A 17,154-nucleotide genomic window follows, 5' to 3' on the forward strand; every position below is an offset into this window, starting at 1 on the left:
CGTTCATCTTAGGACTTCAACATCTCCAGGATTTAATGTCAATATCAGCTATAGCTTGCACCAATATTTCACTACAAACTTCAGAGAGATAATTAGCTATAAAAATGGTTACTTTTCTCATTGATATTTATAAATACCTTTGTTATTTCCGTAATTACCTACCTTTGTTTATTAATTTTTTCTTTTATAAAATGCGTGGACCGCGAATGTCATTTCATGTCTTAAAACGGACCCCGAGCGAAACTAATTGATGACCGGTAATCCAGAGGATGCTCCGGTGTTGGGGCGAAACGCGCGTCGAGGTTTTCAACCTGCATGGTGGTGAGGGGCCTTGCACGGATTTGCCAACATTAATGCTTGTGTGGTGGTGGTGTTTGCAGGTTCTAGCATGCGAGCGATGGTATCGAACTGTAAGTACTCCTTTAAGAGGATTCCACACCGCCGTTTTTCCATACAAACGCTGTCCCCTGTTTCCTCCCTGGATAATGCCGGTAGAGTTATGATTTTTTTTCTGAATATCTATGGCCACTATTAGCATGTCCCTATGTTTTCTTTTTTTTCATAATTTAATTATTAAAAAAGATAAGAACGTCCAAAAACCCAAAAAAAATGGCCAGATTTTCCTCTGTGTTCAAACACCCAGAAAACAAAACTGGCTAGAATATACAAAAAAAATAAAACATAGGAACACAGCTCAAGCCTTGCTTTAATTCTTAATGAAAAAATTACTTAAATCGGTTACGTTTTGGAGAAGGAATCAGCGGACAACGAATCGAAGATTTCCTGTTCTTTTATTAGAACTTTTGTCGTGTTGTCTTTATCGCGCTCTGCGGTGGGAGACTTGAGATTGGTGAGACAGCAATACATTTTCAAATACCTATTTTCAATTTCTCTCGCCCCTGGTGTATCCTCTTAAAGGGGCAGATCACAAGGGACTCACAAGCGAGCGGTGACGCGCGCGCAAGATTTTTTCGTCGCATAGGTATATCTACGTACTGATTTAATCGCTGTGACATAATCGTTATTAATCTGATAAATATGAACAATTGAAAAAAGTCAAAGAAATATTTCAATAAAGTAATTTAAAACTTTGAAATACAAAAAAGATTTAAAAAAAATACACAAACATAGCAAATAAATTAATTTGTTACAAACAAACCCCATACTAGATACACATAGATAAACACAAGTTACTATGTTTAAGTTGTAAAAAATTCCTGACCAGCTCCTACACTATAATCGAATATAAAACTATTATAAACTATACGTTGGGTTACTATTTGATTATTACTATAAAAAAGTTTGCTATTAGTAGCTATAGTAATTAAAAGAAGATTATTTTATTTTCTCAAAGGTGACAATCTTGATTTCGTCAGAAAGGGTGCCTCTTACGCGATAGAAAGAGAGCGCACATGTAGGCAAATATAATTGTAGGCACCTAGTACTGCGCGGTCGGAATTTGAACTTTATAGTATCGTAGCATGAGTTGTTATTTTTTTAAACGGGTTGCAAGAGTGGGATATCTGTTGGTACTACTAATATATATTCTGTGGCTATAGCCACAATATCCTTGTAGGTATGAAAGTGAAACAAGCCTACTTGTACTTACGACCTTAATTTGCGCACGGTATAAGCACAGATTAACGGTTTCAACATTGTTTAAGCTACAGACAATAATTTAACACATCTTACACAATAATAATATTGTCGATTACACTGTAAGGCTACGTTTACAGCGCTAGCCTAACCTAATTGATTATCAGCACATGATATCAGCTCGTACGTGAGAGCTAAGATCAATTTGACTAAAGGCACAGATTACTAAATAGTTTTGATAACGAAGATAATAATTATGTAATGTGAAAAAAGGACCAATATATTTTCGAAATTAGCTATCGAAAATTTAAAGCAATTTGAATTATTCTGTAAGTATTTCCATAAATGTTCACTTTTTCCTCTGTTAACAAGCTAGTTGAGTTTACGTTTAGTGTGATTCACTTTTTCGTTTACTCCTTTTACGGACAGTACCTCTGTACCTTATTACTTTGTTATTGAGTTATTAAGTTGAGTTGAGTTTGTTGTGAACGCATCCTAACTGGCAGGCAATTAACAACACATTAACTCGCCATTATGGCCAGAGGCTATAATTTACATTAGAAGTTCGAAGATGAAAGTCTGTGAGTAATAATTATTCTTTGCCGTATTGGCCTTAGAAGACGTTATAGAACTTAAGAAAGTCCGAATGACAATAAAAAATTAGCGGTTTTTTTTACTCTTCGTCAAGTAGGATTGCGTACATTTACCCACAAGTTGAGGTAAAAGTACGCAGAAGTAAAAAAAATGAAATACTAATATTATGGATTAATGGGAACCAAAATGGTCCCAAACTCTACATTTACATACGGTGAAATACGTGTGCTTTATCATGGAATTGAAGGCGTATGCAGTATTACACCTTTTTTTTTTTTACCTGGGGAAATGCTTTACGCATCCCCGGCAATTGGGGATATCGCGGCCGGGGTATGTGGGACTCCTGCTACCCACTAAAACCCCATGGTGCTCCACTCATCACTTAAGACAGAGCTGCGGGTACGATAGAACCTACCGCAACATGCAGTATTACACCTATATCAATTTTATAAGCTATGGAAAAAAAATGCGTGCGTTTAACCCGAATACAGAGACACTATAATATAAGTTAAGTTACAAGTATCACGCAAAAATGTACCATCGAGGAAGTTGATTTCTGTGCAATTGACAGACCAACGTTATTTGGTCGAATATGTCAATTCAATGTTAATTGTGATCTGTCAGCTGAGTTTGACGTAACGCGACCAAACTACTTAGGTCCCCGATTTGCATAGGCATTAACTTCTCTGATAGTACTATGCATTTTAATCTAAGGAACTATGAAAAGAGGAGGCGAGATGCAAAGTTAATTTTTGCGTGTTGTGTCGAAAAAGTATTTTTTTATTTTCCTAAGGGTGGGTTGCAACTTCCACCAGAGGCGTTGTTATATTTAAGGGACTAAGTTAACTTTAACCGGGGATTTAACAGTTAATTTGCCATTTTGTTATAGTCAAAGTTATAAGTAAGTTGGTGCAACTCACCCTAAAACATTGAAAGTTTGATGTGGAAATTGTAATAGAAAATAAATAATAATTATCAAAAGATAAGAAGTTGTACTAATACAAAAAAATATATATTCACAGCCGAACATATTATAACCTCCTCCTTTTTGGAAGTCGGTTAAAATATGATTTGGGGCCGCTTTTATGTAAAGTTTTGTGAATGTAATAAAAGTAGTTAATAAGAAGTTATCTTCGGTACTAAATGCATAATTAAACTAAAGGTAGAAATATATTTTACTCACAGCGGATAGGTATTCCCGGCAGTCGGACAGTAGAGCTGAAAATTTCTTTTCACACACGGTACACCTCTGATGATCTGTCCTTGGAGCTCGTAGCCTAGAGCCAGGGACAATGCAGTCCATAAAATCTGTAAAGAAATACAAAAAAAAATGTAAAAAAATCAGGAGTTTGCACCAACATTATTGACCAATGCCCGTTTGCACCAAACCAGCCGGCGGCACGGTCGGCGGCCCGGCCGCCGGCTAAGCACACATGCCGCCGGCTTCGGTGGCAAGGTAATCTGAAAGTAAGTTTTGACGTGGGAGAGCCATGCTTCGGCACGAATGGGCCGGCTCGACCGGAGAAATACCACGTCCTCACAGAAAACCGGCGTGAAACAGCGTTTCCACTGTGTTTCGCCGAGTAAGTGAGTTTACCGGAGGCCCAATCCCCTATCCTTTTCCTTTCCCTACCCTCCCCTATTTCCTTCCGTACCCTCCCCTATTCTCTTCCGTACCCTCCCCTATTCCCTTCCCTACCCTCCCCTATTACCCCTTAGAAGGCCGGCAACGCACCTGCAGCTCTTCTGATGCTGCGAGTGTCCATGGGCGACGAAAGTTGCTTTCCATCAGGTGACCCGTTTGCTCGTTTGCTCCCTTATTTCATAAAAAAAAAGCCGGCGGCAAACCCGGCGGTATAAGCCCGCGGCATTTGCGGATGCGCCATTAGGTGTAGTATCTGCCCCCATTTCACCAATGACTGTTAAAGTTAATGCTTGAATTAGTATCACGTTACCTCTTTCGTTTTTCTTATGAATAAAAGAGAAGACATTACATTTTAATAAGCTGTTAACACTAACACACGTTGGTGAAACATACTAATCCGCTGTTAAATTTTTACTGTGGGACATAAGTATTTTAACAGTCTGTTTAATTTTCTAAGCTCCGTTAAGTAGCCTCGTTAGGATTTAACAAACATAGGTTAGTGAAATTGGGTCTTAGATTTCTCCAATGTATAAATTCACTTGGCTCTTAAGGCATAATAACTTAGGTGAAATTTGGGCATTGGTGAAAACTGAAAACGCTCTTGTTTTGAAAGATGTTTGGGTTTTGGAGGCGGATGCCCTTTTTCACCAATCTCCAACCTAGCGACAGAGGTTGGTAAAAATGGGCATGGCCAAAACGGCAAAACGGCAACAATTGAAATATTATTAAGCTAGTCTTACATAATATTTAGCCATGTTGTCAGCACGTCTTCTTTCGCTACTGACTGTCAATTAATTGAGCTAATTCGAAACAAAATGGCCGAGCAAAAAACATCGGAACAATACAGACAATGTTCAAACTTCCGCTGAAGTTCACACCGTGACACTGATTAGATCTGTTTTTTCTCATGTTTATATTCATCATTGTAACGTAGGTACAGTAAATCTAATTTGATAATGGTTCTTGACAATCTTTTTTTAACCGACACGACGGCGGGGTTTCCCAAAAGAAAGGGATTGAAATGGCTGAACCGATTTTGATGAAACTTGTTATGGAAATATCCACTTTGAGAGATAGGATATAGATTTGTTTCGAAAGAATGTACAGTTCCAGCGCGATAACTAAATTTGGGTGCAACGGAGTTGCGGGCTCACCTAGGCTAGTATCTATCTGTATAAAATAATAATGAACCTATGTACTACTAGTGTTTTACATTAATTTTTATCTAAGAGTCCTAGCAAAGGACGTTTAACGATGATGATCATTCAACATAGCATTACAGCTGTTTATGAGTCATTATTTGATCATGCAATATTTATTTTCACGTGTTAGCCTGGGAATAGACGCTTAGCACGTAGAGTCGTGCTTAGAATACGAATCTTCATTTAAAAGCAGAATTCACTGGAATTCCCTTTTCCTTTATAATAAATAACTTCAGTTTAGTACAGGGAAAAGGTGGTAATGTGGCCCCTGCATATATAGCAGTTTAACAATGCTATCCAGTATAATTTTGGTGGAACGGGATGCTCGCGGCATACTACTAATTTAGCACCATACAAATCCAACAGAGGCTGTCAAGTTCGATTGTCATTTGATCGAGTTTAAACTTGCGACCGGTGAAACTTTTAATTGTGTGTGATTTTATTTCGATAGTTGTAGAGCCACGGGTACAGTCTCAAATTTTTGACTAATGGGCTATGTAGACTGTGGAGGCTCCAAAGGTGACTATTAAATTTGTGATATTGGCCGTTGAGTTTCACTTGTGCAATACATTTAATGTGACATCCCCGGGGGGTCACATTACCATCACTTGATCTCAAAATACCAAATGTGATTGATTAAGAATGATTAAAACTTTCGATTATCCTGCACGAGTTTTATTTATTCCCTAATAAGACATGTTTAAACAAATTAATAAGAAGTCATGTATTTTTAGGTTTCTGACTCCCATATTTTTTTAAACAATGCTTGATAAACAAAGTGGGGGGGCCACATTGCTACCTTCTCCTATACACATAACATTTATTTTGTGTACTGTAGTCATATAAATGTCTATGTTTTTAACAGTGAAAAAAGGACCCTCGCTCTTCGCTTGGGTTTTGACTTTAGAGACATAATTTTCATAATACTGATTACTGAATTATAATTCGAAATTTTTAATACGAAATATCTTGGGCTAACGCTAAGTGTCCTTAAGCATTTTTAGGGTCATATCTCCAAAGAATGAACATCTTTCACCACTTATAATATTATGTCACCTAAAGATTTAAGTAACATATTGTAACTTGAGCGTTAACAACGTTGGGGGTGTTTGGTGAAAACGGGCATTAGATTATTTTTCTGTTCATGGTAAGTATTTGCATTGCTCTTTTTTATAATATTATAATATTGTTATTATAATAGCTAAGTATAAGCTATTATTATCGGAAAAAGTTTATTCATATAACTTATATATTTCACTTTATTTTTATACAAACGAGTATAATATGTCATTGACCTTGTAAACTGTGTACGGACAAAAACTTTCGGGCTTGGCGCCATTGCGAATATAGATCAAGTTTAGTTATTTATAGATATAAGAAATACAAGGCATAACGAATAATATTGCTTCATTGGAAGTAATCAGTAATAACAAATATAATTAAACAAAATATACAAATATAAAATATTTGTATATTTTGTTTAATGTTTATTATGTTTATTACGTTAGTGCCTACGTTTAAAAAGTCTACGCATTAACGCAGTTGTAAGTCGTAACTAAATTATTAAAAACATTTTTTTTATTATTTTGAAATAAGGGGGCAAACGAGCAAACGGGTCACCTGATGGAAAGCAACTTCTGTCGCCCATGGACACTCACAGCATCAGAAGAGCTGCAAGTGCGTTGCCGGCCTTTTAAGAGGGAATAGGGTAATAGAGGAGGGTAGGGAAGGGAAGGGAAGGGAATAGTTGAGGGTAGGGACGGGAATAGGGTAGGGGTTAGGGGATTGGGCCTCCGGTAAACTCACTCACTCGGCGAAACACAGCGCAAGCGCTGTTTCACGCCGGTTTTCTGTGAGAACGTGGTATTTATCCGGTCGAGCCGGCCCATTCGTGCCGAAGCATGGCTCTCCCACGTATAAAAATTACCTCACTATTCTTAATTGTAAACGTAAAGTGTAGTCATTAATGATTATCAGTATTATGTTTATATTATATATTATGTATTTCGTACTCGATTAACTTTAGCAGAATTACTTTGCTGCTTTTACGCCACTATGCGAAAACGATGCGCGTCCTTACTCCTTAGTCCTTAGTGCGCAGAGTGAATGGGAATACCAACAGCATACTTGCTGCACTATGATAGCCAGTCAACTTGACTGTCCTTATGTGCGTCACTGCTGCGCCATATCTAACGGCATGGAGCAGAGACGATGCACAATGTAGCTATTATATTACATTACATAATTTTTAAGCCTCTACTAACAAGTGAGTCATTGTTACTTAACTAAATATAATATTTCATTTCATTTCATTCATAAATAACTAGGCTAGCCTACGGGGTACCCAAAGTGACTTTCTAAAATAAATAAAGACCAGATTTTAGAAAAAAAATCATCTGAAGCCTAGGAACATAAGGTAGATAATAAAAAACAAAACGGTTTTTAATCGTAAAATATACCATTTGTTTTAATAATGAGATAATTTAATGACAGTCTCTATTATTGTGATTTACGATGAAGCTGACTCATTTATAGTTTTTTTAGATACCTCCCACTCATAATGTTTGACAACGCCTTTGTTGCTAGCCATTTCTCAATGAAGAAAATATATAATATCTATCGCAGACACAATAGATTTTGAATTGTTATGCGGCAGCCGGCTGCCGCTTGGGGAATCGATCTAAGTCTGGTCGAAAATATCTAAGTCTGGCATAAAAGTGAAGAAATTAAGAAGTGGCAACATCGTATTGTCATCCCTTTCAAATCAATCTCTGAAAAAAGGGATGACACTACCATGTTGCCACTTTTTAACCAATTTCCAAAAAAACGAGGAGGTTATATGTTCGGCTGTGGATATATATATTTTTTTAATTTCTTTGGAACCTCTGTTTTTATGATAGTCGACACATCTCGACAGAGTGGAGAAAAAGTAGAAACTGTTCAACCCATCAATCCCCTAGCGGCAACCGGCTGCCGCATAACAATAGAAAATCTTGTGTGTTTGGATTTTTTTTACTTTAGATTTTCTGAAAGAATAATTTTAGAACGTGCGACATTACCATATTATGTAAATAACCGTCAAGTAATTTAAAATTGACTCTTAGTCAAGAGTCAATTTTAAATTGACTCTTGACTAAGATACCCTAAAATATTAAAATATATTTTTATTGCACGTTATAAATATTACAAGTTTATGATATAACGAAGAGCACTCTGAATTGCTATTTAATCCTTAAATGGCTTTAAAATATGAAATAAAAATATAATGGCTTTACAAAATAAAATAAAATGTATGGTTTTCCCACAAGAACCATCTCTATTTATAAACATTTGAGTCATCCAGATTGTGTACAATATACATGTCTTGCATATTATATACGATTAAGATATTTATGTATATATTTGAGCTATTTATTATGTCATTATCTCTGCTTTACATTTTTGTAAGATTGGTCATATAATCATACTAGCTGTTGCCCGCGACTTCGTCCGCGTTAGCATAGTATATCACATCCCAAGTATTATTTATTGTACAAAAATATTCAATATACAGAATTGACTTTCCTACGATTTTATTATATACAGATTTTTCGCGCGGCTTTGCTTGCGTAATTTAGGAATTTCACGAAACCGTACATTTTTCCGCAAAAAATAGCCTTTGTTCCTTAACGTGGTCTATTCTTCTTGTTTGCCAAATAACATAAAAATTGCTCCAGTAATAATTTTCCTCCGTTTTTTTCCACATTTTTCTCTATTTATTTGCTCCTATTAGTCTTAGCGAGATAAAATATAGCCTATAGCCTTTCTCAATAAATGAGCTATCTAACACTGAAAGAATTTTTCAAAACAACCAGTAGTTCCCGAGATTAGCGCGTTCAAATAAGCCATTTCAAATAATTTATCCCGTTTATTCGACATTTTCCTCTATTTCTTCGCTCCTATTAGTCTTAGCATGATAAAATGTAGCCTATAGCCTTCCTCAATCAATGGGCTATCTAACAGTAAAAGATTTTTTCAAATCGGACCAGTAGTTCCTAAGATTAGCGCGTTCAAATAAGCCCTTTCATATAATTTCCCCCGTTTTTTCCACATTTCCCTCTATTTATTCGCTACTATTAGTCTTAGCGTAATAAAATATAGCTTGTAGCCTTTCTCAATCAATGGGCTATCTAACACTGAAAGAATTTTTCAAATCGGACCAGTAGTTCCTGAGATTAGCGCGTTCAAATAAACCCTTTCATAAATTTCCCCCGTTTTTTCGACATTTTCCTCTATTTCTTCGCTCCTATTAGTCTTAGCGTGATAAAATGTAGCCTATAGCCTTTCTCAATTAATGAGCTATCCAACAGTAAAAGAATTTTTCAAATCGGACCAGTAGTTCCTGAGATTAGCGCGTTCAAATAAACCCTTTCATACAATTTCCCCCGTTTTTTCGACATTTTCCTCTATTTCTTCGCTCCTATTAGTCTTAGCGTGATAAAATGTAGCTTATAGCCTTCCTCAATCAATGGGCTATCCAACAATAAAATAATTTTTCAAATCCGACCAGTAGTTCCTGAGATTAGCGCGTTCAAACAAACAAACAAACATATCAACAAAAAAAAATTGTACATTACGACAACAAAATCTACTTCCTTACAAAAATTTCGAATCCAAAGACCAAGAAATACAAATCGCAGGACGTAGATTAAAGCAGGCCAAAAACTCTACATTTTTCACTGAGCTGTGCAGTAGTATACCTACGTAGTCGTCATAGTTAGAAACATAGTTATAACTCAAAGTTTAATCATATAGAACCTCAGAAAATCATAACTTTATTTACTGATTAAGAGATAAGCCATAACCATAAAACTATAACTTTAACCTGTTACCTTAACAAGAGGTCAAGAATCAAGATATTGTACAAGGTGAATGATCATACAAATATGGATATTGGGTTTAGACATGGGAATGTATCGTGTAAGGCGCTCACGTATGTCTTATCAGAGCTAAGCCTACGCCTGTGACTAATAAAGCTGTTTAGACGTTACGATACGACCGCGATATCTGCGCACGACATTGTCGCATCGTCGATCGTTGTTAACATATTGAAATGTTTGAATCTAGATATAGTAGACTGTTTCATAATGGTGTCATGTACATTAGGTTAGATTTTAGAAGATTAAGATCCAATTTTAGCAATACCAACATAAAAAAGTAAACCCATGACTTTCCTTGCATAAATCCTCCTCGTGGAGGATTAAGCGATAACTAGATATTTAATTGAGCATTTACTTCTTAGCTAATAAGTTCATGGTCCATTAAATATGTTTCCATCAGTTGCAGGCTTTAGTTTAATGAAACTTAACGTGGATCAATACTTTGAAATAAATTAGTTTGAACCGACTTAAGCTAAAGTATTGTTTTATAAACGAGTTACTCATATAATACTAGATGATAAATAGTGGTGGTTTGGCAGATCCGAAGAAAATTCAAACAGCTCAGGCTAACAACAATAATATCGTATCTTATCCACATAATTATATCGTATCTTACTTATACCTTAATTATATCGTATCTTATCCACATCGTATGGCTTAAATGTCTTAGCGTGGTCGTGGAATGGTCATTTCCTGCGGTCCTACGCTGTCGCAATTTTAATAAGTCTGGCTCTGTAGCTTGTTTCCCTTACCGCCCACCTGTTTGGTCAAGGTCTGCGTCCAAATATCAACTAGATCAATTAGATTAGCTTATATTTGTTTGTATTTACCATTCAGAGATAATTTACCTTTTAGCGGACTTTAAAACCTACGATATAAGGACTAATCTTATACTTAGTGGAAGTTTTAAACGGACTTGAAGCCTGCGCAGTTTTTGATAAGAGAATTATTAGAGCAGAGTGCAATATTTTCAAACTGTAAATAGCTGCTTTAAACGTGATTTTGTCCTTCTTTGATAAAGATTTCGGAAGTTAGATTATATTAGTAGGGGCTTATAATAATAAAACTATGCCCCATCAGATGAATTGATTTATATGGAGATAGCGGACTTACGTTGTTTGGTTGGGTTATGTTAAGACGATGTTGTGTACGTAACATCGAATGGGCTTGACATCACCCGACCAAATAACCAAGTCAACATTTGGCTCGGGGCAAAATAAATGCATCGTACCTCAAACATGTTGCTTAATGTGTACCAAATAATTAACATTTCTCAAGGGCAAACACTAAAATTATCATCATCATCACAATCATTACTATCATAGTAGGCCCTACAGCACTAGCTTACTGCTAGTAGGGACTGTCTCCAATGTGAAGAAGATTTGGCTAATAAAGAACTCGTTAATCATGAAATTGTACGTATGGTTTTCTCTTTTCTGTTAGCCAAATAGAGATCTTATAATGAAGGTATAAACCAAAACGATATTTGGCTTTTCTCAGAATATAAAATCTTACGTTCTTATTATATCTTATATCTTTAAACGAGCAATTCTTGAATATATATATAATTGGAATCTCGGAATCGGCTCCAACGATTTTCATGAAATTTCGTATGTAGGGAGGGGGTTTCGGGGACGATAAATCGATCTAGCTAGGAATCATTTTTAGAAAATGTCATTTTATTCGTGTTTTATCGAATACCGAGCAAAGGTCGGTCAAATAGCTAGTGTATTTTAAACGAGACAGTTTTGTATATACCTACAATTGGTTTCTCGACAAGAACATTTTCACGATGAAAACTATCTACCTTATTATTGTCACTGAGAAGTCGTAAATGGGAACGCTTATTTTTTTAATAACAAGAATTTTATGTTGTTTTTTTATTATTTAATTGACAAAGATACAAATTATTTTAATCTTAAGGTGCGGTTGGTGAAAACGGGCATTCAAAGATCTTTACAATCAATGCGACCTATTAGTCCTTTGGCCATACGGATTTAGGTGACACGTAAATTGGTGAAATCCTAAAGAGGAGGAGCGAGGTACCCTTTAATGACCGCCCGAGGACACGTAGCATAAGGTTTCCACTATGTTTTTCAACTTACAGGTATTTGGTAAAATGATCCATTGTTGACTGTAGGGTAGGATGTTAACGGCACCACAGGCACCGAACCGTTCCTCACGAATATTGGGCCTTGTAGTGGAGTAACTGCTGGCCCTCCGGAATCTGGAATGTTACAATTGGTCTTTAAGTTGAGCATAAGGTTGCTGTTGTTTTTAGTTAAAATGTCAGGCCTTCTTTTACATTTATAAGTAAAACGAAAGATATATTATTGTTAACTTTAACATGCGTTGGTGAAATTGGCACTAATGTTGATTTTAACAAAATATCATGAAAACTGCGAAAATAATGCATAATTTATCAAATGGGAGACAGTCAAAATAAGAACGTATCTTCGAATAGGAATTACCGAAATTCTTGGATAGTTTTCTAGGTAGAGTCATAAAGATTAAAATTATTACAACTTTTTTATTATTATTGTTACTAATCTAAAAATTATATTTTAGATTAGTAACAATAATAATATAAAATCATATCTAATCTTGCACATTTTTAACAATGTTTAATAACCACATAGATTAAATAGGGCAATAATATTGAGTTTTTTTGCTACTATTACTAAATTTCTACTCAGTAAAGAAAGTTATTATCTAAGATACTTAAAAAATTACTACACACAGTCTAAAAGCCTTTTCTGACCTTACCTTAAATTATGTAATGGAATTCATTTAAGACTGAAGGCATTTATTTAAATGTCCACATCTGGCGTCATCTATTTCACTAAATGTCAGCTGATTTTTAATGCGTCGACCTACATACTTACTTAGGACCCACTCTGACCTTACTTTGTTACTGATTTTGTTAAACTTGTACTACCTTTTGTTTAGTTACCTTTTTCCTTTTATCGTTAAACTTGTTATACCTTTTTGCTCCTAAGTCCTAAGTACTTCATAATACATATTCTATACTGTCACGGCGTCAAAATCGTGGCAATCATGTTAATTCGTGGGCCATTCGCCCATTAAAAAAACTTAAATACTTGAAAGTGAGCTATCATCACAATGAACAATCTGAGGTCTCGTATAGAACCAAAATAGTGCTAGCAATGTGAGGTGGATTTTAGAGTTAAAGAGGTTTAAAGAACTTTACTCTAAGTGAACACTTTAACGAAGTGATTAACTAGATTGCTGAAGTGATGAAATAAATATAAAGTTTTAACTATTAGCTCTCCATTTATTTTGTACCGACTAACAAGTCGGTGTAATTGCAAAAAATCTTATAACATTACTTTAAGAATGTTAACATCTCAATTAATGCCTGATTATGGTGTCGATTAAAATATCAATCTAGGTTTCATTATCCTAGGTGTGGTAATCAGCAAGCATATCAATGATGCCATACATGGGGTTTGCCATGGGTTTGCCGTACAATGTACTATCAGAGAAGTTGACAGATGGCGGACTTACGTGTTTTTTTAAAGATATTATGTCAATCCCAGCCGACAGATCACGAATTACATTGAATTGACATAATTCAAACAAATTACGAAGGCCGTCAACTGTCTATGAGTCAATTACTTCGATGGTTACATACAAAATTAGCAATAGAACATTGTTAAAAGTAGGTACATTGAAAACAAACAATCACAACTAGAGAAAAAAAGAGGGAAACAGAAAGTGAGAGAAGTAGAGAGATAAGAAGAGAGTAAGAACTAAAAAGAGTTAAAGGAGCATGGAGATTTCGACAGAATATATTATTAATAATGAAATGCAGATGCAGATACCCATATTAGTACTACACTATAACCAAGCTAGAATTTCCAAAAAATAATAAACTAGTGACATCTCAACTTTATAAAGCACGGAGTGGGCGTACAGTTCTTGTAGACCAAGATATGATAAAGATCAAGGTTATGCAAACTGTTAATAAAAATACTTGCATTTTCAACAAAAATGTGAGTATGTGCCTATGTGGTCACTATACGTGTGTTACATTTGATATACAAACTACCAAATAATAATAAGTAAGAAGCTACTAAATAATAATTATAAGTAATTAGCTGAAGCCAAAACTCAGTCGAGCTAAAGAGGAAATAGAAGACGGAACTTTTATAAACATGAAGCAGACACGATTTTCTGTCACAAAAGACAATCACAAAGATTAAAGACTGACAGAAAGCAAATAATGTAGATAGATTCTGGCATACACGCTAACACAGAATCCTCAAATTGTTATTTTTAAAGGTGCCCGTTGCAGGTAGAGAGGAGGAAGAAGAAGCCCGCCGCCCGTAACCATCGCGGCACCGCGCCCTATGTACTATCAGAGAAGTTGATTCCTAGCCAGATGGGGGACCTACGTAGTTTGGTCGCGTTACGTCAAACCCAGCCGACAGATCAGTCGGTCGGATCATGTCAATTCAATTAATATTGAATGATCATGATCCGACCAAATGACGTTGGTCCGTCAACTGCCTAGGAATCAATTTCCTCGATGGTACCTGAGCTGCGTCTGCGGAGCGAGGTCCCCGCGACGCCCCTGTACATATCTCGCCTGCACTGGTCCATGGAGGTCGAGGACGTCGTAGACTACATCAGTAAGAAGACATCCCTCCACTTGAGGGTCGAACGTCTGCAGTCTCGCCACAAGGTCAACTTCAGTTCCTTTGTGGTGAGAGTACCGACGCATCTTCTGTCGACCTTTGAGGCGGAGGAATTCTGGCTGACTGATGTGGTCTACCGAAGGTTCCGGGGGAGACTCCGGAATGAAGCGCGCGTCCGATAACTCGTGATAAAGTGTAGTTATTGTGTATACATATAATTTATATGTATGTTAGTCATTAAGGTATATTATATATTGTAGGGGCCTACGTAGCCTGATATAAATAATTATAAATAAATAAAAAAGTTTACTTCAGAATCCATACTAATATTATTATAAATGCGTAAGTGTGTCTGTCTGTCTATCTGTGGCCTCTTCCGCTGATTTTGCTAAAATTTGGTACCCGGAAAAGGACATAGGATACTTTTATCCCGGAAAAATGTACGGTTCTCGTGCGATAAACGAATTTTGGCGCAAGCGAGCCCTAGGATATTCCACAACTTGTACATTTTGTGGTACACTTTACGAAAAACTATCACGCCTATTGATTTGTGCTTTAACATAGTAATTTTTATTTATATTATGTAGATGTGCTATCATCGGTCAGTCAAGGTGTGACGACGCGAGCGCTCAGAAAGCTCGGCTTTTGGCTAGTAATATATTCCCAATTTTTTATTTACTTTCACCTGTCCCTTACGGCCGTTCCCAATATTTGATCTATCTCTGGTTTTGCCCTACTAGAGATGGGAATAGCTCACATTAGACATTAGAGACATATATTTTATGTCAATTATGAGCTATTCCTATTCTAGTAGGGCAAAACCAGAGATAAATCAAATGTTGGGAACGGCCGTTAGTTTTCTCCAACACTTGCAAGATAATTAAAAAAAATCTTGAGATAGTAAAATATGTAACGAATTATTCTGACCGTATATATTATACCGAGCAGGTCATGGACTACATCAGGAGCAAGACCCACTTCGCCTTGAGGGTTGAGCTCTTGGACTCTCGCCACAAAGTGAATTTTAGCTCCTTTGTGGTGTGAGTATCCAACGCATCATCTACCGACCTTCGAGAAGGAGGAGTTCTGGCCGATTGGAGTCGTCTACAGGAGGTTCCGAGGACGACTTCCGAACACGTCGCGCCCCACGTCGCAGACAATACGTGTTTAGTGTTAGTATCAGTTTTAGTATAATTGTATGTATGTTAGTCTATAAGCTATTTATAATATGGGCCAAGATGCCTGAATTAAATAAATAAATAAATAAAATAAATAGGTGGTTGCCCCTGACTTTGTCTGGTAACCACCGGTGTCGTACTACTATTAGTAACTGGAAGGACAACAAAGGAATCAAGTCGCCTAAACTAAGGTCGGTATTTGAAAGGGCCAGCTTATCATTCGCTTTTCGTGATCTAAATTTATTGTTATTCATTGTCAATGCTATACTTGGAATTATATCTAGTGGACTGACACTTCTAGGTACATTAGCTCTACTTTGATTGATTAGAAATTATTCATAAATCCCTGTGATAGAAAACAGCTAAACAAGTAAAATACAATGTTTAATGATGATAATAAATGAAGAGTATAAAACAATGCCTGTAATGTATAGGACAAGTAATTGAAAAATTATGAACATGGAAGTGCAATGAACCTTATTTATTTGAAAGACAATGTTTAAAAGAACCGACGAATTATTGCATGATTTAATCAAAAAGAAAAATCTTATATGAGAGAGTCTTTGAAAGAATACCACCGAAATTAATCTAGCATATTAGTTAAGGCGATCTGCTGCCTTGCTCCCGACAGGATCAGAATCGATAGGAGAATCGAATCAACTCGATCTCAAAGCTTTTGCTACTTCCGACATATATACTAGCGTAAAATCCTGCTGGGAATAATCAGACTCGAAAATCAAAATCGTATCAATTTCGGGGGTAAGACTGGAGTATTGTCTACATAAAGATCCAAATCAATATTCAATTTCAAAACCAAATGAATAATTAAGAAGAAAATAGTGTTTGACGTAACGCCCCAGATTCATCGAGACAGGTTCGAAAGTGAAACCAAGGTCGTCTAACGCAGATGCAACATCACCTCACATGTGTTAATGTCTTTGAACGGCCTTCGGTTGAGCAACCGACGATGTCTCGCTAAACGTATCACGTCTCGAGGCTCGACATTTTCGGTTGAATATTTTAACCAGCATGCTTTGCTTCTTGACCCAGTCCGTTCTTATAAGAATGAACTATAGTTCTATCAAATGGGCAAAAAGCATACAAAAGAACGTCCAAGACCAATCAGAAATTATGACGTTGGTTTTACATTTTAATTTTTAAGGGAAGGAAATTATGACGTTGGTTTTACATTTTAATTTTTAAAATACAGAGTTCCAAAAAGTATAATCGGGGTACCTGCTAATGCTTTAAATATTGTTGAAATATTTCATTTTGGGGGCATTTTGAAATGCTTGTTGTGTTCTGAATATTAAGAGCTCTTACTTTTACTGTGGATATTTCTTATTGCATATCGTTAAA

General features: G+C 36.1%; 1 protein-coding gene across 2 annotated transcripts in view; it reads right to left on the reverse strand.

Annotated features, from left to right (window-relative positions):
- Positions 1-17,154, reverse strand: part of LOC121735477 (protein spaetzle 3) — a 48,540-nt gene that overhangs the window by 3,692 nt on the left and 27,694 nt on the right. For both annotated transcript variants that reach the window (XM_042126310.1, XM_042126311.1), the window contains exons 3-4: positions 12,062-12,183; positions 3,374-3,498 (exon numbers count right to left, since the gene is read on the reverse strand). In XM_042126310.1, the coding sequence (XP_041982244.1) occupies positions 3,374-3,498; positions 12,062-12,183 (247 nt within the window). The remainder of the gene's footprint in view (positions 1-3,373; positions 3,499-12,061; positions 12,184-17,154) is intronic.

This window comes from Aricia agestis, chromosome 17, assembly GCF_905147365.1.
Source record: "Aricia agestis chromosome 17, ilAriAges1.1, whole genome shotgun sequence".
NCBI classification, from domain to species: domain Eukaryota; kingdom Metazoa; phylum Arthropoda; class Insecta; order Lepidoptera; family Lycaenidae; genus Aricia; species Aricia agestis.